Below are 20788 nucleotides of genomic sequence, written 5' to 3'. Positions count from 1 at the left end.
TTGTTTGATTTTTATTTTATCTTTTTCTATATTACAAATTATTATTTTTCAGGCACACTCACGGTGCTTTCCATCTTGATACAGTCGCTGATCTTAAATTCCTCCATTTCATTATCTGAACTCAATTTAAAAAAGATTGAACTGTGATACAAAATTATTCAGAGAGATCAGATTCTATAATCCATCTCATATTGCTGCTTCTATAGCTGACAATGTAAACGGTCCCACCAAACATGCATAGCCCTGTTTTGAAAATTGAATGTTTTACTAATTACAGCCCCGCGAATCGCATCCAAATGAAAATATGAGCTAGTCACAGTTACATTTAAGATAGCTAATAACTGCTCTGAGCCCTACCGGTGGAAGTATTAAGGGACTGGACCATGTCACGTAACAGTTGAAAATTGTGTTTCTGTTGTACTTTTCTTTCTTAATCAGTCATTCAGTCAAGGATTCAAGACACACGTAGCCGTGGAACAGATCGCCACTGGGAGACGGTTCCCGGTTCCCAGTTTTCCCATTGATCTGGGGCCGACGTCTCGGGTGATACACATAATTGTTCACTGGCGTAGCAGCACAGACTTCATGTTGGTGAAACACATAAAACTTGAAAAAAGAATATCCGAAAGCATTTTATTGTGCCCTCAGTGCTAGTATTGTTACTTCATATGTGGACCCACATAGCAAAACATGACAATCCGTTTGGCGCCAAAATCGTTCGTTGACACCTTGATCGCCTTAATTTGATAAGGCATGTTGACATATCATTCGATATTGTCATTCAAAACATAAACATCAGCCACGAGCACACTCCCGCAGTATTCTAATCTAGGCGATTACTTAAATTATCATGGAAGTAACTAACGTAAGTATATGTATAGTAAAAAAGCAATAGCTAGGTTCGATATCGTCAAACGTGAATTGTTACATCCATGATTCCTTTGTGACATAACCACATTGAGTGCACTTTCAGTGGCGGACGTTCAACATAAATCTACCTTTTTGGGTGTATCTTCGTTTTATTGATCTAGGTCCTACGGTGTGGCCATGTGTTTCCTACGCTTATCTGTCGTACTGTTTACATTGCTCTTGCCTGCAATGTATTTTGAGATGCAGGTTGGATCAACGCGGTTCATAGATATTTCTAAGATGCAAGCTGCACCCACGCTGTAGTTTCTGTGGTTTCTGCTTGTTTGTTCAGGGTTCTTAAGACCCCTCGGTCGAACGCGTTCTGTGGCTTGGGCCTAACGTTCTTAGAATTCGTACCTTATCTTTATTGGTTGTAACGCTAGGTTGGAAGTCGTCGCGTTCTCAACAGACTTCTAATAGGGAAGTGAAAAAGATTGTTACGTGTAGAACACATTTTATAGTTACTTCAATGTTTTGTACGCAACTCATTTTTCTGATTCATGTTTAGCGGCACTGTTTTAATTGCTTTTACTTTTTCTGCAGGTTTTATCTATGACGAAAACTGAACTGATTCAGTTGTTTGAAGCAATCGACAATCTACCCGCGCTGATAAACCCAGAAGACAGCACAACACTTCAACACACCCTTAGCACAATCGTTCGATGGGTAAAATCGCGAGTAGATGTCAATCTTCGCCCTAATATTATAAAATATTCCGAGAAAGTTTTAGGGCTTCTAAACGGCCCCGTAATGCCTAGTGAGCAATTAGATGCTGAGCGCGTTAAGATGGAAATAGACAACCTATTAATAAAAATACAAGAGGAGGAAGAGTTTAAACAATTAAAAAAAGAAATATCTGAGATGATTAAAAAAGATTGAATCAGTAAAAATGTCAAATCGCTTATGCTTTGTGTGGAAGATTAAAATATAAAACCGAAATGTTAAACGTGTTTGCATTCGTGTTTTTGGCCCGAGAAAATAGAAATCGAAGAGGTAAGTTGATTTCTGAATATCTTTTTCTGTTTTTTTAGATTTTGTTGCTGTACCAGCATATAAGAACTTACATTATCCTCTGTTTGCGCTGTGTTTTACGCCTCAGCTGACTCATAAACATTTTGACATAAGCGCAAACGATTTGATGTTAAAGATTAATGTCAAATCGAGTGTCTGCGCTTCGTTTGGCCGCCCAGTATCAATTTGTGTCGATCATCGCTTGCACTATCATTTAGATTCTTCGTTGTCTCAGTATTAAAGTAGTGCGCTTCTGCACATGAATTCAATATTTCTAGCGCACGGTTTAAAATATGACAATTTTCTTCATTCATCACAATGGTTTCTTTTTTTTCTTCGTCCTTCAAACCTTTAAACATTCTTTTAAGATTGTGCCATTGGAATTTGCATGCATGCTCGCTTGGTGGCTTTTGTTGAATTTTGATGTACTGCGGCAACTTAATGGTAGTAGTTTCTTGGGACAGCCAAGACCAATTGAAAGCGTTGGACCTAGACATTTGAGCCCAATTGTACTATGAATATTAACATAACTTCAACAATACAACACTTATGATACGTACCTTGTCCATAGTAGGTTTAAAATGGTTTCTAGACGATGTATCAGGAATATTTTCTGTTTGAGACTGATGTATTCAGATTCAGCTCTCATGGTCTGTAAAAAAATATGAGCACGTGTTTAGTGGTAGATGTTTGAAGTTACATATGTACACAACATACCATCGTATCATCGACCGCCAAACCGTTGATAAAATTATTGAAAACCAATGCCACAAAAAATATAAACATCAAGAATATAACACTTTTCAACACACAATCCTCAAACGGTATGTTCGTTGCGTCGAATTCTCCTAAAATACACAAAAAATTACCACTAATTCTACTAAGAAGTTTTATGTTAAAATTTACTCACCGGTCATCATTACAATTGTTTTTATCCCCGCCAGCCAGACTGTTTGGAACTTATTGAATTCATTATTTCCGGTTACTTGCTCAACTGTGTTGTTCTTTTGTGTTCCTGTTTCACCTAGCGCTGCGGAATCCATATGATGCCGTTCTTTAAACAGAATGTGCAACGTGAGTGCCCATGCTATCAAAATGCTCGAGAACGGTATTAAAGATTTGCAAAAGTTAATCAATATCGCCTTCAACAAGATGAGGTTAGTCGAGATACTGAAGGAAGAAACTTTCGCAAGAACGGCGGTGAACTCAACAGATAGTAGCATAACCGCGGTAGCACAACACGATCGATATATTTCTTCGTGAACTGTACTGAATACTTTTACGACGATGGCACAAATCATTACTATAGTTAGCATAATTTGTAGCCAGCTTTCGCTTCTTTGGAGAAAATTTTCTCTGTCTACAGCGTAACTTATAAACATCCGTGCAAATATGAAAATTAATGCAAGTACAAAGTACCAATACAATGTAACATTACTCTGTCCTAGGTAGATGTCACCACAATAAACCATTAAACATGTTAAACCTATCCAGTGTATAAAATGGTACATAACATAAACCAAACTTGCTCGACACAAATAGTTTAATTTCAATTGTACAATAGTAGAAATAACTGGATGCAGAAGAAGGCGTTTGTTGGCTGGATGTTGCGCCAATTGAAGTATGGGATAAATTTCACTCTCCCATTTTGTTTCCTTAGTGGGGGATGTTGATTTGATGAAATCAGAAAGATCTATAATCACATCAAATCTCGCATCATCAACGATTGCTTTGCTCAGACGTCTATCTAAGTATTTTTCCCAAAGAATGGGATCTATCTCACAAATGTTGCCTAAGATGTCCATCGAGCCAAGCTGTGCACCTTTACCGAGAAGTGCCAGTTGAACAGGTTGCATTTTGTACATTACTGCGTAGTGCAGGGCAGTTCGTTTTGATGTCTTATCACACATATCCAGCTCTATTCGTGGATCGTGCAGTAATAGGTAAAAACATTTGCTAAAAGAGCGTTTCATCAGATTAACTTCTGCATTCATTCGTTTTATTAAAATGCACAGCAGCGGTTCCTTATTGATGAAAGCCCGCGCAGTTTTAGGTATGATCTGTAAAAGCCATTCCAACGCGCTGTAGATTCCACGGTTGCAACACTTTTCTAGTAGACCTGGGAATAATGTTTCCAACAGATTTTCTCGTACCGTTCCAGTTGTGCCATCCAATCGTGGATTAATTAAATGCTGGGCGGCTTTTAACTTGTCCGAACATACCGCTATTTGTATCATATCTTTAAGCTCTTCATTACTAAGAGCCACCAAATGGTTGCTGAACTGCTTGTAAATTTCAATAAAATCCTCACTCGTGTAGCGGCCAATGAATAATTTGTTTTTTAACAGCTCGACGGTCACGTTGCTCATGCCATGTCTTTCGGGAATGTCCAAGGATGAGAAATGTTGTGAGATTAACGTTTGTGCTTTGCCGTCGTTGAGGCTTAAATTTACCGCACTCTCTTTAAGACAGTACTCCAACACATGCTTGGGCCACTCATTATCGCCTGACGGGACTTCACCATTTGCAACCTTCTCCAGTAATAACTGTACTGGAGATACGTTGTCCTCCTGTACTGCATTTATGTTGGCACCGGCCGATAGTAACAACTCGATGCACTTTAAACCTTCTCGATGGTTCTCTTGGTCGATATTTTCGAACAGTAGGTACAGGGCGGTTCGGTCTTTATACTTCTGATCAACTACGACGTCCTTGGATGTTAGCAGAGCTTCCATGTTTTCAGCACTGCAGGAGAGAGCTACTAGATGAATTGGAAAAGCGTATTCCTTTGGATGAATCTGAAATTAAATTCGTTCATCTATCAGTTGGCGAAGGACTTTTGTACCGAATACATTTGTTCTGTGTAAGCCGAAGGATGGGCAATTTGTGCAATTCCATGAGCTAGCTGAGTCTAATAGCAACCACTTCTTAAAATATATGGTCTGAAACAAAACGTGGAAACCTACCCTCGTTACGATCGCGCCATTCTCAAGACATTCTTTTATGAAATCGCCGTACTTAGAATTCCGGCAAGCATACTCGAAGACGGAATACTTATTACCAGATTCACGCTTATTGACGTCGGCGCCGCGACTCAAGGCTGTCTTGAAAACATTGATTTTTTTGTTTTCTAAACTGTTGCGCAGATCTTTCTGGAATGAGGTGTCACAATGTAGGTGTTTAGAGTACGAACTTATGGAGCAGTTTACTTTTTGTACCTGGGGACATTCAACAATATCAATGGCGAGCATGTTATAGGAATTTGCGCTAATGTGTAGTATAACAGATCAACTATGTATAGTCCAAACGGTTTTGTTTCACTTGATACGACGAAGAGCGGACACTAAGAACGACGTTTGCTTGATAAGGCTGTTCAATACTAACGAAGTCAAACAAGATTACATATTACTTATAGAGTATCATTCAGCAGAGTTTTATTCATAGGAACGTCTAGTTAATCGGTGACTGATTAATCGGTGACTCAAGCGTTTCAAATCTGTGTCTGTAATTGGCTGTATATAAATAAAATTTGACTAGCTTCTCCTGTTGCCAAAAGCAAAATATGCTGCTTATCACTATCCTTATGTTATTTATTCATATTTTGTAACTAAAATTTACTACTTTTTGCCAAGATGAACTTTTGTACCTAGTTTTGTTAAGATTATTGCAATAGAACGCAGCAAAAAATCAAACCACACGAAGTCAAAACAAGACAGATGAGTACACCGGATGCACATCGGACTGTGCACGTTGCGTGGCATCAACGATCTTGAATGGAATTGATTGATTATTTGTAATGCAATGACTAGTGTACGCAGAACTATTATGTACGATAACGACGAACACCAGCATCTTAGAAACCAACACGTTACTGAGCTGACGAAGAATTTTATTTATTAGAATAGCTATCATTCATTGTTCTTTCGAGAAAAAATATCCCATTCGAAGAAACTGAAAAACTATTGTATCGGCCATATCAATATAAAACACATTTATACTAAAAATCGTCTTTATTTCACACAGTTTGGTTTCCCGTATGTTGTTTAGATTTAATTGTGTGATGTCAGTATCGTTCAAGACATCGCTGACAAGACATATTGGTTTGCTCAATCGATCGTATTTCAATGAAACTCACGAGTAATTTTGTTTCATATGTAAATTATTCGTTTTTCCCGCTACTGGGCAGGCAGACAGAAGTTAATGCGTTTGAATTCACCAAAATAAATGTAAAATAACTGATCATACGGCTATGCCCATGTTTGCAGAGAGAGTGAGAGAGAGAAATCAAACCGTAATTCGTAATTTTTAGGTGCATTAAACGATCGCCAATTACCCTATGCATATCCTAGGCTTAGACCAGCAATGAGCAAGCATTCATGTAGCTTTTAACATATACATATCAGCCAATCGATTAAGCTTCATCACTTATACTAGCACTGACTAGCAGCACCAGTATTCCAGCTATTAGGCTATTTCAAATGACGTTTAATTGGCAACAAAATATAAAGTATTTTGTAAATAAAGTAGCAAAACGCGAAAACGAATTTCTACTTTTCCGCTTTATACAATTTTAGCCTTGAGGTTGTAGACACTATCGTAATGCAGTTGTTAACTCACGAGAATGCCTTTTCCCCTAAGCTTTAGAACTTGATACATTTTCGTTGTTTTTTCATTAATCTAGAACATAAATTTGTCTAAAAACTCACATTTGTAAAAATTTAATTGTTGTTATTGAATATCTGACGCTGTGTACAGAAAACATATGATTCAGATTGACATATTACAAAATACGAGAACTCACCATAAATCAACTAAAGTAAACCAAGTGAATTCGAAACATCGCAAGTTGAAACGGCTGATTCAAAGTTATTGTCATTGAACCAGTTTTGCAATGTTTCTTTGAACATTAGCTTGATAATCATTAAGGTAAAGACTACTGGTCGCCAGAACCAGCTAGCTTTGTGAACAAGCATCGAATGGTGAGTTGAAAAAAAGAATTGATTTGACGAAGATCTCGAAGGATGCGTACGAGATCCGACCTTTATGAACATATTCCCATGGTGACCATGATCTCTTAGTTACTGTATTAATTTTTTATGAAAGCTTCCGGTGGTATTCGATTCTGTTTCTGTAACTCATTAAAAGCAAACTCCGCCCTCTGATAGTTCCAGTTAGTTTCTTCCAAGCAGCGTCTGCTCCACTCCAAGTTCATTGCACTTTGTGTCGCTAGTGCTTGCACCATCTGCAACTTTGTATTGTCGTCTGGTGCACCAACGGGAGCCGAAATCGGTGGTTGTTGCAAAACTGGAACAGTTGCTGCGTTCGATGTTGAAGCTTGGTTCGCTATTGGGGCTGCTCCGAAGCCGGCTTGATCTTTGAAAGCTTTCTCATCCTGCAATCGAGTCGAGTTTGTGATGTGCACCATCTCATTGCGAATGCAGAAACCACTTCCGCACGGTACTACTACAAGGGAACGTTGGAACGAGCGGATAGGCTCGCTGCCAGAGTTTTGCCTGCGTTCTTTGAATACTCCAGTAACGGTGAGCAATAACAGTTGCGGCTGCACGAAGAACAAATGTGTATTAAACGTCATGTTACAAAATATTCATTCGAAACAATTTTCAAAACATATAAAAACACAAAAATTACCGTTAATAGCGTTAGGTCAACCGCAAAAGATTGTGGATCGTGCTTGGTAGCAGGAAGTTCCGACAGGTACGATACAACTTGCAGTCGGCCCTGTTTCAAAAGCCGACATCTTGTGTCCAGGTCTGTTTTATGCTTGATGTTACGATTGCCGGACATATAAGCTCCCAGTCTGTTGTTCCAGGATATAAAAAAAACAGCAATTATTACGCCACAATCCTAAAGTACCATACTAATACGGTTCCAAAGTGGATTAGAACAATACCTTTGCTGGTTGTTTTGTTGGTACGTGTTAACCGTTAACGAAAATATTGCGTGTTCATGATACGCTTCGAGAAGCGGTTGTCGGTTGTCAGAATCGAATATAGCAAAATATTGCTCTAAAAACTGGCGTACCAGATCGGCACCAGCTGCGTCGCACAGAAACGATGCTTTCGCGGATGGAACTTTTACATCGTCGTCCACGTCGAAGCTGATGGGAGGCGGTAAATCCATGTTATCCTGAAAATACAAGTCTTCGGTTTATTTAATAGCTCGTTTCAAAATCTGCTCCCACTCTTACCAATTTGATGACTTTCGGGAACCGTTTACGTACTTCACTAAAAGTAGAAGATATAAAATAAACAATATCGTGTTTGTAATGGCACCCAACTTCTATTATGACCTGACGCAGTTGGTTTTGATCGTTAGAAAGCTTTCGTTTGCGTTGACAGTAAGACTCGAAACTATATCGAAACACTGATACCATAGTAATCGTGTTATCATCCCGCATCTTTAAAAATCACCATTGCTTGATATTTGCTGAAGGGATGTGGACATTTGTGAAACCACACAGACTCAGGGTTTCAAACGAAAATATCCGATCGCGAAAAAACACTTTTAGACTTGGTTGCATCGCTAATTGGACATACTTTTACGGATGAAACACATTCACGGATGCGTTTAGTTTTTTTTCTGATTTTCCATAGCGAAAGAAGGAAGATTGAAAAAATGTGCCCTATGAGTATTTTATCGTTGGCTTGATTGATCAGCAGTAAAGCAATTGTTATTTGATAATAGCTGTTCTATGCAATGAGCCATGCGACGCAACAGTTACAGTGATTGTGGTACGAACGATGTGTTAATACGGATGTCTTTGAGCATTGGGTTTCCAATCCTATGCAAGACGAAATGTTGCTGTACGTCGTCTTTTCGGGCGCCGTCTTTTGTAGTTTACTTATATGTCCATCTTCACATTTGCCACAGCGAACTCGCCTTTTCTTTTTGGCATTTCTGTTACAAGTGAACATTTCATTGTTCCGTGTTTTACGGCCAGATGGTGAACGGTTCTTGTTGAGATCGTAGAGAGCAACAAACCATCAATTCAATCATCGCACGGCAGGATGTTCTACTCAGGCTGCTCTTGATCATTCGGTGGAGCTCTGATTCAACGTTCTAATGATACTTAAGTGCACCCATGCTTAAGGTGCTCTGGGTGTCTAGGTTGTTTTGGGCGTATTTTTTAGCACTAAAACCACCGTAAAAGAGCATTGCAAGGCGTAAATAAGAATGAATGTTGACGAACAAATTATACTTTACTTGAACCCAATCATTAGCCACGAAGCCTAATTATCGCGAAAGTACGATCTCTCCAATCAATCTTTCTTCTTTTCATTGCTCAAAGAAAACCCATTTGGCGAAGTAATTCGATTTGAATCAAGAATGGTTTGCATATCCAACTAGCTGATGGCTACACACAAGGCTAAAGTATTTCAATATAATCCAATACCAGGAACACCACGGCCACGAGCTCGCGTACAAATTGTCACCCATCGCTTCAGCCAATTCCATCAAGCATCTGTCTAAATAAACGTCTCGAAAGCAAATAGATTTTGACACGTGTGCTCTCGAGGATTACTGCCAACGCAATTGCTTTTTTACCACATGCATGTTTTTTTTTAAATTACTCATATTTCCGATCAATAAAGGGAAAGAATTGAAAACTCAAAAGCCCACTACAGCGGGGTATCAAAACTGTTAATCCACTGTAATTGAAAAGAGTAAAATCGCGCATAGCTAGAGCGCTAGCGTGTTTCATTTGGAATTTGTTCCATTACGCTGCGAGGTGTATGCTGCCGGTCTTTCACAACTTGCACCTATGCGCCGCGCCAGGAAGTGTCGACGAGTAGTAGCAGTGAACACACTCATCCAGCTCCCTGAGCATTCCGGACGCCAGAGAACGGCTATCTAGGCTGGTGCACTGACTACTGCCAAATGGGTTCTGCCAAATATAAGATCAAACATCTTACTCAACCATAGCTGAAAGAAAACAAATACCTCACGTAGACTGTCTGGTCTTCAAATCGCTGCTTTAGTGGATTGTCCTCCAGATTGAGCTCCACGAGTTTTAGCGATTTTAAGCTGTCCAATGTGTTGACGTACGGAATCTATAGCAGATGAGAATGCAAAACGTTTACAAATAAGGTTGCCGAAGAAGGAAAGACACGTTGGTGCTATACTACTTACCCGGTTTTTGGACAGGTACAAAATTTTTAGGTTGGGAATTTTCGTAGCCATTGACTTAAGGTGGTCAAGCATGTATAGCTTATTATCGTTCAGGTTTAGTGCCTCCAGTTCGGGAATATGTTCCGCTATAATGTCGACAGCAACCAGAATAATTTGCGGACGAAATAGTCCACAGAAAATGTCGCTTAGATCGGGATCGGCATGGAACTTCTCCAGATTCAGTGCTTTCGTCGCGGCATTGTAGCGTTTCACCATTGCTTGCTTCATTCGATCCTTTAGTTGGTCATTCACTTGACTCGGAGGGTGATTGTTGCGCACCAGCAAAATCATCTTCCGCCCATCCGGCAGATCGATCTTACGATTTACCTTCAGAATGGCTTCCGCGGCATGAAATTCTTCTACATAAAACGTCACCGCAGACTCGGCCGTTTTGTAGTAAAGCGGGATAAAGAACTGCGGGCTAATCGCGTGCTGAATAAGGCGAAGGATTACTTCTTTCGGGTACTTGTTCCCGTATGGTACTTTAACCTCGAACCAGTTGGTATTTGATGGTGTTATCTTTTTCCGGATGTTTGCATTCGGAGCGTTACGAGGAATGGGTGATCCACTGCGCCGCTGCCGGTTGAACTTGTTTCGATTGGCTGTATAGGAAACCGGCGAGTCTCCATCGAACGTGTCACCACGCATCGCTTCATCGTCATCTTGCGAAACGTGCATTCGTATTTGCTGCTCTAGCGCTCGCCCATTCTTACCGAACTGCTTGAAGTTGAACGGCTTGAAGCTGACTCGCCGTTTCACATTGGTGACATTGCGATCGTTCCTATCCCGGTCGTTCCACTCTGTTCGTTCTGCTCGATTATCATGTTCCGAATATTTCTGCGAGGCTGTTCAGTAAGTGGACCAAAAACAGGGCTCCAAGAAATTAATGTTGTGACTCTTGTTTGATCGAGTTCTCACCGCAGCCCTCCGATGACGACACATTTTTCGAATGAAAATGGCGACGTGCACGCTGCTAGCTTACCGTCGTAAAAGCCTCGTTCTCCACCTCCTTGTTGCCGGCCACCGCGACCACGGTTATTTCCGTGACGGAAATTTCTCGGCATGTTTCTATGACTTCTACACAGATGTATCACAATAACGTGCCGCCGAAAAGCGCGTTTTCTTTACTGTAACACAATTCGCACAAACAAAGCAGACTGAGCACCGAACGTTTCGTTTTCATTCGTGTCAAAATCTGATGTCGGTTTGAGCGGTGACACATCTGGCAACACTGGTCAAGGTGTGTACATATAAACTGTCCTAAAATGTGTAATCTAATAATATTTGTGTTCAAAACAGATTCAGTAGAAATAATGTCACAAACCAATAGTCTTCCTGACGTAATCAATGTGATAAGCTATTGTTCTAAATCGATGGACCTAGAATGGAGAGGTTGAAAATGTCGATTATCGAAGTTGACAGCGAAGTCATTCATTCTGTCACTGTCAGATTGCAGTGTTTTCGTTTGCACGCACCGTAAAGTGAGTGCTGGGTTTGCAAGGCAGCCGTCAGACTGTGGGCGAAGAAAGCAATCCTTTTATCGTCGGACGATCAGATTGCTTAAACAACTTCACGACGAAAGGTACACTGCAACCGCAGCAATAATGGCACTTCGGTTGTTTCGCTTGAGCCAGGATCTGGTTACTCCTCTGATTAAACGTGTAAGTACGACTCTCGGCTCGGAGTGCCTTTGCCGTCGTTGTGTTTGGGTTGACGGTCGTTCAGCGGACGAATCGTTGTCGAAAAGTTACATAATTTAGATACGCTTTTTTCGATGTAAAATATCGTTCGGTTTTTACCCCCGTCTTTAACTGGCAGAATTGTGCCGTGTCGGCGTTCGAGTTGCAGCACAAGAATCCTGTCCAGCGGAAGGTGGAACAAATTCCTAAGGCGCAGTATGGTGGTCGGCACACGGTCACTATGCTACCGGGCGGCGGCATTGGCCCGGAGCTGATGAGCTACGTGCGCGAAGTGTTTCGATTTTCTGGCGTACCTGTGGACTTTGAAATCGTCGACATCGACCCGGCCAGCGAGGGTAACGAGGATCTGGAGTACGCCATCACGTCAATTAAGCGGAATGGAGTCGCAATCAAGGGTAACATTGAGACGAAGTCGGAAGCGACCGGTATTCTGTCGCGCAACGTTGCGCTCCGTAATGAACTCGATCTGTACGTGAACGTACTGCACTGCAAGTCGTTCAACGCAATTCCGGCGCACCATCAGAATGTTGACGTGGTGATTGTGAGGCAGAATACCGAGGGAGAGTATGCGATGCTGGAGCACGAGAGTGTTCGGGGTGTGGTGGAGAGCATGAAAGTAGTGACGATCGAGAACGCGGCCAGGGTGGCACGGTTTGCGTTCGAGTTTGCCAAAAATAACAACCGTAAGAAGGTAACGACCATCCATAAGGCCAACATCATGAAGCTGGCCGACGGGCTGTTCTTGAAGGTGGCCCGGGACATCGCTAAGGAGTATCCTGGTATCGAACACAACGACATGATCATCGATAACTGCTGTATGCAGCTCGTTTCCAACCCTCACCAATTTGATGTTATGAACACAACCAACCTCTACGGTAGTATCACTTCGAACGTGCTCTGCGGTCTGGTCGGAGGAGCCGGACTTTTCTCTGGTCGTAACTATGGTGATCATGTGAGTGATGGCTTTCTGTGCACCGTGCATTTATTATTTGCACAATTAATTCACATGCTTTCTTTTGGCAGTATGCTGTCTTTGAGCCGGGTACCCGCAACACCGGAACAGCCATCGCTGGCAAGAACGTCGCCAATCCGGTTGCCATGCTGAATGCAGCTGTCGATATGTTGTATCATCTTGGTCATCGTTACCATGCTGATTGTATATCTGATGCACTTCATAAAACAATCGATATCGACGGGGTTCACACTCCGGGTATGTACAATCGGGCCAAGGCAATCGCTGCACTCTCAATGGTTTGATATAAAGACGGTTTAACCAGCATCTTTCCTATGAAGATCAGCATCAGCCTAAAGACTGTACGATAGTCCGGGAATTCGCACTCGTTATAAACCTATTAGCGACAAGTATATCACAACGCAACCTTACTAGGACAACCTGTTGTACACGGGCTGTACAACGGGAGCGTCTTTTTATAAATATATTTGATAACGGAAGCCATCGCCATGCGGTTGTGTTCGTGATTAACGGAGCAACGAGTTTGAGGTTCACGGCTCGGCTATGGCTCCGTCTTTCTCTGGAGAATATGCCGGTTCCACCGCCTTTAGTAAAAAACAAAACCAAAAATAATGAAAAATTAACAAAACATTTACCAACCAAATGATCAAACTCTCTTTCTTAGATCTTGGTGGAAACAACACTAGTACCGACATTGTCCAGAATGTTCTAAAGCATCTGGCCGAGAAGAGGACATATTGGTAAGTGGCCGTACGGCATGGATACTACTCGCTGACCTGTAGCACATAGCATTACCTTCGTATTTTTGTTTGCCAGACGTTTTATGTTTTCCTACCGCTGTAGAGTAAACGAAACCTCCCACAATCATCATGTTTTCTGTTTTTTCGCCACCATCTGCCTGCTGATCCCGCGTTTATCTGTATGTGTGCGCGTCTATTATTTATTAGTTCTGCCTGTAATGTTATGTGTTTAGTTTAAATTTAGACATTAAGTTATTATATTTTTCTATGCTTTCTTTTGCCATTCCACATTAGTTTAGTTTACTAGCACAAGGAAACTGTACTTCTTTCTTTATGTATAAACAGTTTATTATGCTGCAATTAGTGAGCATCTATATAAAATGAAACTGTGAGAAGTTAAAGTGTGTTATGCGTTTGCTTCATAAGTTTTTTCCTCCTCTTTCTCTGTGGCTTTCACGTGCTAACCAGGCAACATGGACTTTTGCACGATATATAGACGAGGATAACTGCCACCGCGGAAATGGTGACAAATTTACAATAACTGAACCCCAAAATCAAACATTTTCCAGTCGTACTGTTTCGAGTATTATGTTCCACTCTTTTGTTAACTACTGTTGTGTGTTACTAACCAAACTAAGTTTAATGGCCAGCAAGTGGTAGACAAATGGTAAATTGATGCAATAAATCGAATCCAGTCTTTGAATATTTCAATTACGATTTTTTTAAATCAATAGCATTTCGTGTTATCGTTGCATACCATAGCTTACGTTTTAATTAACATTTCTCTTTTAACGACGACATCTTTTTACAAAAAGACCATAGATAAAGTCAATTTATCTCTCTTAGTCTTAGTGTCTTAATTTTATGTGTTTTTTATCTAATACATTTAGCATGACCGCGTAGATCATTTCCATTTGATTGTTTCAATGATCAGTTGTGTCTAGATAAAAGCGGTCGCGTTTGGTGCAGAATTTGGACAAGTTACAGTTTTGCGTTTGTTGTATGCGCTAGTAAATGTTTCTATTATGCAATAGAAGTAGTTTACTATTAGTGTTTTAAGCACATAGAATGCACAATTTTTCTAATATGCCTCACTTTTTCCACAATTCCCAACCTTTACTCCTTCTGTATGCTCGCTTGCGCGGTTCTTTTTCCTTCTCGATTTCTCTAACCATTTCTCACGCAGGACGATCGTTCATAAAAAGTGAACAACGAGGAACTAAAAGGAATCGTTGACTGCGTGTTGCTAGATTCCGTATTGGTACAGCATGGGTGACTGTGAAGCTTGAAAATCATCGGTCAAAATATTTGTACCGGCATTTATAACGAAGATTAACAACTAACAATTTATAGCGTTCCAAATGTGAGCACACCTAAGATAATGAATATTTTTTTAAGTTGTACATTTCAGCAATTGATTAGCAATCTTTCTCATTATATAATGGTGTGAATTGAATCCCAATAATTCCTCACCTTACGTGCACATAGATATCCAAAATTACAATTTTTCCAAATTAGCTATTTAGCTTCTGTATTCTATAATGTTGTTGTGTCTTTGCTGTTTTCCATCACTGCTTGCCGTGTAAAAGAAAGTCACGCGTACATCGTTTGTATCGCATATTGTGTTTACCGTTTTCCATCATCGTTTCTCTTCCCTCTAACAGGTTCCCGGCGTATGCGTATATGTGAATACTTAGTCTAAAATAGAATTGAATTCAAATCAGAACCCCTCCCGGAATCCTTAACAACTCGTTTTTTTACCCTATCACTCTTTTGCCGACTCATAATGTCTAACCTGACCGGTGGTTTGACGAGCGACTAGTCCTGCAATTCTTAGTAGGTGTTGGGATAAGTTTCCGATGAAGCATAACAACGAGACGAATCACCAGTAAACCACTCAGAAACCGCAAAAACCGTTCACAAATAAACGACACAATTGATATTTTTAAAAGGTTTTAAATTTTGGCTAAGGATCTAACGTTACTCATCACTTTTTTATATCAGTTACTAGCTCATAGCGATCATGTTGTTGTTCATATTGTAGCCGGCTTTTGACAACGAAATAATATACAGTCGCGGTTCTATTGTACTTATTCCTGGTATGCGTAACAAGTAATGCATTCAAAACGTTTGTTGAAGGTTCTCTACTAACACTTACTTGTACTATTTACTTTGTGAATACTTCACAATGAAAATACACAACTCCTAGTGTTGTTTTGTTTCTTGTGTACCTTTTCGTCTTTATAACTCACATGATTGACTAGTACCTAGTGATTGGCATTTTTTCGTGTTCTTTAATTTCGTCATGACCAAAAGAAAGAAATTGTGAGTTGTAGCAACAAGTATGCCTCGTAGATGGAACCGATCAGTATTTACCGTGTTTGTCGTGAAATGTTTTCCGAGTGTGCGTCCCTGATTTGTCCTCTTAGTAGCTGAGATGTGGTATGGAAGTGTTTGTTGTGTAATTGAGAGCTGACAAAAGTTACATTTTATCTACTTTTATTGTAATCTTTTTTGCTGTGTTTCTTCGAAAACAGTGAGCCTCGCATTGGTTTTGATCCAAATTAAAATCGTATAAGTTTCGAACGTTATTCTTGGTGTCAAATGGCAAATTTAAGCTCACTTTTCCGAGGATGATAAATGGGCATAGGTAAATTCTGTATCACTCTGACACTGTTTTTTCTTCTTTTCGTTCCCGTTAAACACCGTATCCTGTTTCTGCACCCTTGCAAAGATGCGTTTGATTCAACAGAATTGAAATAGAAGAAATATTTTTTGTTTACAAAATATCAATCCCATGAAGGGTTATTTCGGTACGATCAACTCTCGTCGCTTTGCGGAAAAATTCGGCGAAAAAATTTGTAATACGTAACGGACAGTGTCGTCGTCGGCGGAAGTCTGGTTACCAGTGATGGAAAAATATAATTTTAGGAATTGACTTACTTTTCTACTTTATCACACAGTGTTCACCATCCCAAAAAATAAAATCAATTAAACGAGCGATTATTTTGAATGTTTTAGATGTTTTATTTCACTTTTTGCCTCACGTGCAATTGTGCGAACTTATTTCTTCTTTACATTGATTTTCCCGCTTAAGCAGAACATGAAGAAAAATATGTGCCATAAGGTAAGTTAGGCAACTTAACAGAATTATGGTTAGTAAAGTGTTTCTGCAATGTGCAATAAAACAGCAGTGTGCTATTAGATAGAAATAAATAATGAACGAAACCGATACAAATAAAATTGTTTTTGGCTAATAACCAGAAGTCACATGTTGGGGAAGTCAGAGCTTTATTAGTAACTTAATCTATAATTCTAATTTGATTTGTATATTTCACGTATCTTCTTATCTAATGATTCTGGAAGATTCTGACCATTTATTGTGACTAAGAATAGAAGTTAAACCTAAGAATAGACTATGTTAAATTTTAGTGTTAATTGCGTATAGGTGTGCGATACGCTATATATCGACAGGTACGGCGATCACGGATGGCGTAACCAATGGGCAATGGGGTTGTGCGGCAAAATGCAAATAAGGACCATCGTACGATAGTTCGCTATTTTTTTTATTTCTCTTCGTCACGAATGAGGAAACCCACCTTCTGTGGCGCAAGGTGAGCGCACAGCGTAATACTGATAACAGCGCTGCGTCACTAGAAATGCGTATAAACCGTTTGAACCGTTGAATTCTTGAAAAAGAAAACACAACACCTTTGCTGGCGAATTGGATCGCGTGGCGTGATCAAATGATAACAGAACGATAACGAAAGGGCGATTGACACCGGAACATTTTATGTGCAATACCTATTATTACTATTGATCCTCGTATTAAATGATGATCATTTATCGTTGTTCAAAATCATTATTTAAAATCTCACAAACATTTGATATTTAATTTTTTAGTGTGAAGTCGTCCATTGACAAAAAGTGAAATCAATTTACAAAAAAAAATTTGTGGATGTTTTTCTAACGCACGTAACGCATTGTTCATCAACTTAGCTCAGCGTCGGTTCATCGGTGTTCATCAATGTAACGCTTTGTGAGTGTAAATTTGGAATTTTGAAACAAGTGGTTAAACAAGTATACTTGTTTTAATTATAATTTTAATCACTCTTTCCACTTTGACAGATGAATTCTCGGAGTGATAGGCAACTTAGCTGTTTTAGGAAAATATGACAAAAATCCTAATTTTTAAAAGCTAGTTTATGACCGCCTTTTCCCCATAGTTCCACAGCCCGTTCGCGAAGCTGGGCAGTGTTTTATTTTCCGATTGTTTACCGGCAACCTCTCAGCGCTCAGCGAGGCCGCGCGGCCGCATGTGCTCATGTGCTGCGTTTGGCCAAGTTCCGTACCGACACGGTTTGCGGTGTTGGTAGTAGTGTCTCAGCGCTCCGTAGTGTCGGATCGGAACTTTATGTGCCGCGCGAAGCGTTGCGAGTATTGTTGTCTTCTGGTTTGCGTAATTGGGGCTCTAGGGTGGAGAAAAACTAAATCCATCTTCTGATAAAAAATCCGCCCTACGTCGGGTGCAGGTTTTCTGTTGTGCGGTAAATCTTGTGCTTTTTGCTATCATGTTCCGTAGATGTCGAGCAGGCTCCACCATCTCCATCATCGGGGAGTCCTCGTGGAGTGTTGTGCGATTTTCGGAATCGGCGGTATCGTACGATATTGTACGGTTTGTGTGTTTGTGCAAACGTGCGTGTAGCCCATCCGCTACGTCGTTCGTTCGTCGTGTACCGTACCAGGCTTTGAGTGAAAACCTTTCGCACCGTGCCGATCGCGGCCGTGCCGTTTTGTGGTTTAACATAAATGAAACTGTGCTTCGAAATGTACGAAAGGCTTAGAGGCGATCCCGCATCTCAGGATTTATTATTTCCTGGGGCATTGCAGTATCATCACAGTAGCCGTAGCCCTTGCGTAGTAGTGACGAGATTGCCAAAAATGAGCAAGCCGAGAGCAGAGACACAGTGCTCTCGAAAGAGCAAAAGTTATAGATCGCATGGTGTCGCAGGTGTAAATTCGCAATCAGTTGATTTTAGGTTTCATTCGCTCTCTCTCTCTCTCTCTCTCTCTCTCGGTCTGGTCCGTTGTTATTGATGTTATTGGTGTTGTTAGATGTTATTTTGGCAAGCTGAGTTCATCCGAATATCAAGAACCCACAACCACAACTATAGGGCCGTGAGCCGCGTGAGCGCTCACTCCGTGAAGAAAAGTGTGGGTGCTGCGGCTCGCACGTTCGGAAGCTTTCGTTCCGCCCGGATGCTGGAGATCCTGTGGCGCGTTGGTCAGATCGGCGAATTGCGTCACTCACCGGACGCGTGTGTGTCAAGTGCACGTGAACCAAAGCTGTCAATATAATCTCCTCAGGTGATCAAAACATCCAAGATAGCTGTGAAGCAATGTTTGGTATCGGAAACAGAAGCCATGTCCTGAAAGAGTTACGCCAAATAAGGTTTCAGTGTGAGCGGTGAGTGACCGCGGCCGTGATAAGGATAACGCGAGTGATACTGACCGCGACCGCGGCTCGTTAAATCAATGCTCATCGCAACACGGAGATCCCAGACCAGAGCCGCCAGCCAGTCGGTCGCGCTAGCAGTCCGTGTCGGTCTACTTTGTCCCCGCTTACGAGTAGCGTTGTCTACGTCCTTAGCCTACCTTGTGTCGAGCACGGTGATAAGAAGCATTTGTGAAGTGCATTTCCGTGCTTTGGCTTGCGGGTTGCCATTAGCGCAGCATATTTTCCAAATTCGAATTGTGTGAGTTTCATTTAAATGCGTTCGTTATTTCCAGTTCAAGCGTGATTTTCCGCCGGCTTGTCGGAGAATATCTTGCCGTTGTGTAAATTGTGTTAGTTTGTTTATCTGTTTGTTATTGAACAGTGGCGTGGCCGTATCGGTGAAAAGTGTAATTAAAAAAAGCTCGGCCAAGTTAGTCAAACCTCTGTAGTTGTCTGTCAAACTTCGCGCTGTGTCGAATTAATTAATTTGTGAATTCAAGTGACAACGTCGACACTAGTGCTGGCCCTCGGGATGGGCCATCCATTGATGACAATGAAGGCCGGAATCTTGCTCCTGACATTGTGCGTCCTTGCGCCGATGCACGACGCCAGCGGCAGCAAGTTGGGTAAGCTTTCGATGGAGGAAGCTATCACCAAGGAACAGGTGCTGAAGAATAATATGATTCCGGAGCAGGAATCGGCCATTGCTCAGGGCGGTACGTCGGAGCTGGCAAAATCGACGGCAGCTCCCATCAACGTGACGACGGCGGTGAAATCTACCACAGGATTCTCCAATGAATGTAAGTTATCGGCGCTGTTTATGATGTCGTCTGTGGATCATCTTTGGTTTTTTGTTCGTTTCTTTCCCATTGGAATTCTGATGCTCTCCCGTACACGGCCAGTTAACTTGTTTTGTCTTTTGATCTTCCCAGATCCCCATATTCTCGCTATGGGCGATGTTTCAGTATCATGATATCAGTATCTGGATTCATAGTCAGAAATTTTATTATCTTTGCATAAATCGTAGTAGAAAGCGGGGATCCTTTGAATGCGCATTTTTGTGCGCTGCGCTGGTTACGTTCGTTTGCATCTTATATAGATAGTTCAATTTATTTTTCTTGTCCGTTTCGACAATTCGTCGCCGAACCCTGGGATCCATTGTTGTCGGGACCCGAGGAGCAGAAGTTCAAAGAGCATTAGTCTAACCTACCAGAGTTGCGTTGCTTTCTAGAGAAGAAATAAGTTCCCGTGCGGCCTTTTATGAATAAAGTAACTGTACATTAACACATTTTAGAATATTTGCTTTACATAGCGAAGCTTTCGGCAACGCATGGGTACTGCCGGTACTAAGCCACAAAACGAAGCAGTAATCTTATATGCTTATGGCTCGACTTTTCAGTTTTATCCAAGTAGACTAGTGCAAACTCGAAGTGAAGAACTTTTTACCCTCCCGTGCATCGGTTTGCGTGTGTAATTACGTAAGAATTACAGCTCATCGCCAACTTCTTGGAAACTTTCTTACGCAAAGTTCAGCCCTAGTTATTTTCTCATATTTTTGGTTGGCTTAGCATGATCTTTGCAAGGGCATGAGCAAGTTCTGAGGAATCCTCTGCATGTTCTTGGGAACGAGCAGCACCGTGTTGTACCATGATGGTCTGCGATGAAGAAAGGGAACAGGAAGCTTGTTAAGTCATTTTTGTTTCACCCATGTGCGCTGAACTGAAACCGGATGGTACATTTTTGCTGCGTTGAGTTATGTGCACTGCTG

At 41.0% G+C, this 20788-nt stretch overlaps 4 protein-coding genes across 9 annotated transcripts in view; 2 read left to right on the top strand and 2 right to left on the bottom strand.

The window, feature by feature from the left end:
* Nucleotides 1-73: 73 nt before the first annotated feature.
* LOC128270450 (transient receptor potential cation channel protein painless-like) lies at nucleotides 74-5273 on the bottom strand. The gene is made up of 6 exons (XM_053007847.1): nucleotides 5139-5273; nucleotides 4887-5072; nucleotides 2831-4718; nucleotides 2638-2768; nucleotides 2481-2572; nucleotides 74-2409 (listed from the first exon to the last, which is right to left on the bottom strand). The coding sequence occupies exons 1-6, from the start codon at nucleotides 5169-5171 to the stop codon at nucleotides 2064-2066; spliced, it is 2676 nt and encodes an 891-aa protein (XP_052863807.1). The 5' UTR covers nucleotides 5172-5273; the 3' UTR covers nucleotides 74-2063.
* Nucleotides 5274-5931: 658 nt separating this feature from the next.
* LOC128275636 (nuclear RNA export factor 1) lies at nucleotides 5932-11226 on the bottom strand. Its single transcript, XM_053014208.1, has 7 exons — nucleotides 11093-11226; nucleotides 10072-10955; nucleotides 9883-9992; nucleotides 8129-8165; nucleotides 7832-8067; nucleotides 7570-7738; nucleotides 5932-7480 (listed from the first exon to the last, which is right to left on the bottom strand). The coding sequence occupies exons 1-7, from the start codon at nucleotides 11172-11174 to the stop codon at nucleotides 7007-7009; spliced, it is 1992 nt and encodes a 663-aa protein (XP_052870168.1). The 5' UTR covers nucleotides 11175-11226; the 3' UTR covers nucleotides 5932-7006.
* Nucleotides 11227-11587: 361 nt separating this feature from the next.
* On the top strand, nucleotides 11588-16557 carry LOC128274435 (isocitrate dehydrogenase [NAD] subunit gamma, mitochondrial). 4 transcript variants are annotated; one of them, XM_053012637.1, is made up of 5 exons: nucleotides 11588-11771; nucleotides 11929-12762; nucleotides 12834-13020; nucleotides 13448-13523; nucleotides 15188-15568. In XM_053012637.1, exons 1-5 carry the CDS (start codon nucleotides 11715-11717, stop codon nucleotides 15210-15212), a joined length of 1179 nt encoding a protein of 392 aa, XP_052868597.1. In that variant the 5' UTR covers nucleotides 11588-11714; the 3' UTR covers nucleotides 15213-15568. The 4 variants fall into 4 exon arrangements, with proteins under 4 accessions (XP_052868597.1, XP_052868598.1, XP_052868599.1 ...); XM_053012638.1 differs by lacking the exon at nucleotides 15188-15568 and adding an exon at nucleotides 13992-14034; XM_053012639.1 differs by lacking the exon at nucleotides 15188-15568 and adding an exon at nucleotides 16276-16557 and having other exon boundaries at nucleotides 11589-11771.
* A 1432-nt stretch (nucleotides 16558-17989) lies between these two features.
* The window catches only part of LOC128272634 (low-density lipoprotein receptor), a 218314-nt gene continuing 215515 nt past the window's right edge, over nucleotides 17990-20788 (top strand). For all 3 annotated transcript variants that reach the window (XM_053010472.1, XM_053010471.1, XM_053010470.1), the window contains exons 1-2: nucleotides 17990-18070; nucleotides 19314-19820. In XM_053010472.1, the coding sequence (XP_052866432.1) occupies nucleotides 19553-19820 (268 nt within the window). In that variant the 5' untranslated portion in view covers nucleotides 17990-18070; nucleotides 19314-19552. The remainder of the gene's footprint in view (nucleotides 18071-19313; nucleotides 19821-20788) is intronic.

Source organism: Anopheles cruzii, chromosome 3 (genome assembly GCF_943734635.1).
Source record: "Anopheles cruzii chromosome 3, idAnoCruzAS_RS32_06, whole genome shotgun sequence".
Lineage (NCBI taxonomy): Eukaryota > Metazoa > Arthropoda > Insecta > Diptera > Culicidae > Anopheles > Anopheles cruzii.
The sequence above is the reverse complement of the archived record's forward strand: the minus strand, read 5'-3'. Positions and strand labels throughout refer to the sequence as shown.

Bases quoted from the DNA above. Each gene is read 5' to 3' on its own strand.
- LOC128270450 (XM_053007847.1), bottom strand. From the start codon at position 5,171: ATGCTCGCCATTGATATTGTTGAATGTCCCCAG. The intron at 4,719-4,886 runs GTAGGTTTCCAC...ATTTAATTTCAG, and splicing joins ATGGCGCGATCGTAACGAGG to ATTCATCCAAAGGAATACGC. The intron at 2,410-2,480 runs GTACGTATCATA...TCAAATGTCTAG, and splicing joins TTAAACCTACTATGGACAAG to GTCCAACGCTTTCAATTGGT.
- LOC128275636 (XM_053014208.1), bottom strand. From the start codon at position 11,174: ATGCCGAGAAATTTCCGTCACGGAAATAACCGTGGTCGCGGTGGCCGG. The intron at 8,166-9,882 runs GTATTTGTTTTC...TTCTACTTTTAG, and splicing joins GACCAGACAGTCTACGTGAG to TGAAGTACGTAAACGGTTCC. The intron at 7,739-7,831 runs GTATTGTTCTAA...CTGGAACAACAG, and splicing joins CAACAAAACAACCAGCAAAG to ACTGGGAGCTTATATGTCCG.
- LOC128274435 (XM_053012638.1), top strand. From the start codon at position 11,715: ATGGCACTTCGGTTGTTTCGCTTGAGCCAGGATCTGGTTACTCCTCTG. The intron at 12,763-12,833 runs GTGAGTGATGGC...TTCTTTTGGCAG, and splicing joins GTCGTAACTATGGTGATCAT to TATGCTGTCTTTGAGCCGGG. The intron at 13,524-13,991 runs GTAAGTGGCCGT...CGTGCTAACCAG, and splicing joins GCCGAGAAGAGGACATATTG to GCAACATGGACTTTTGCACG.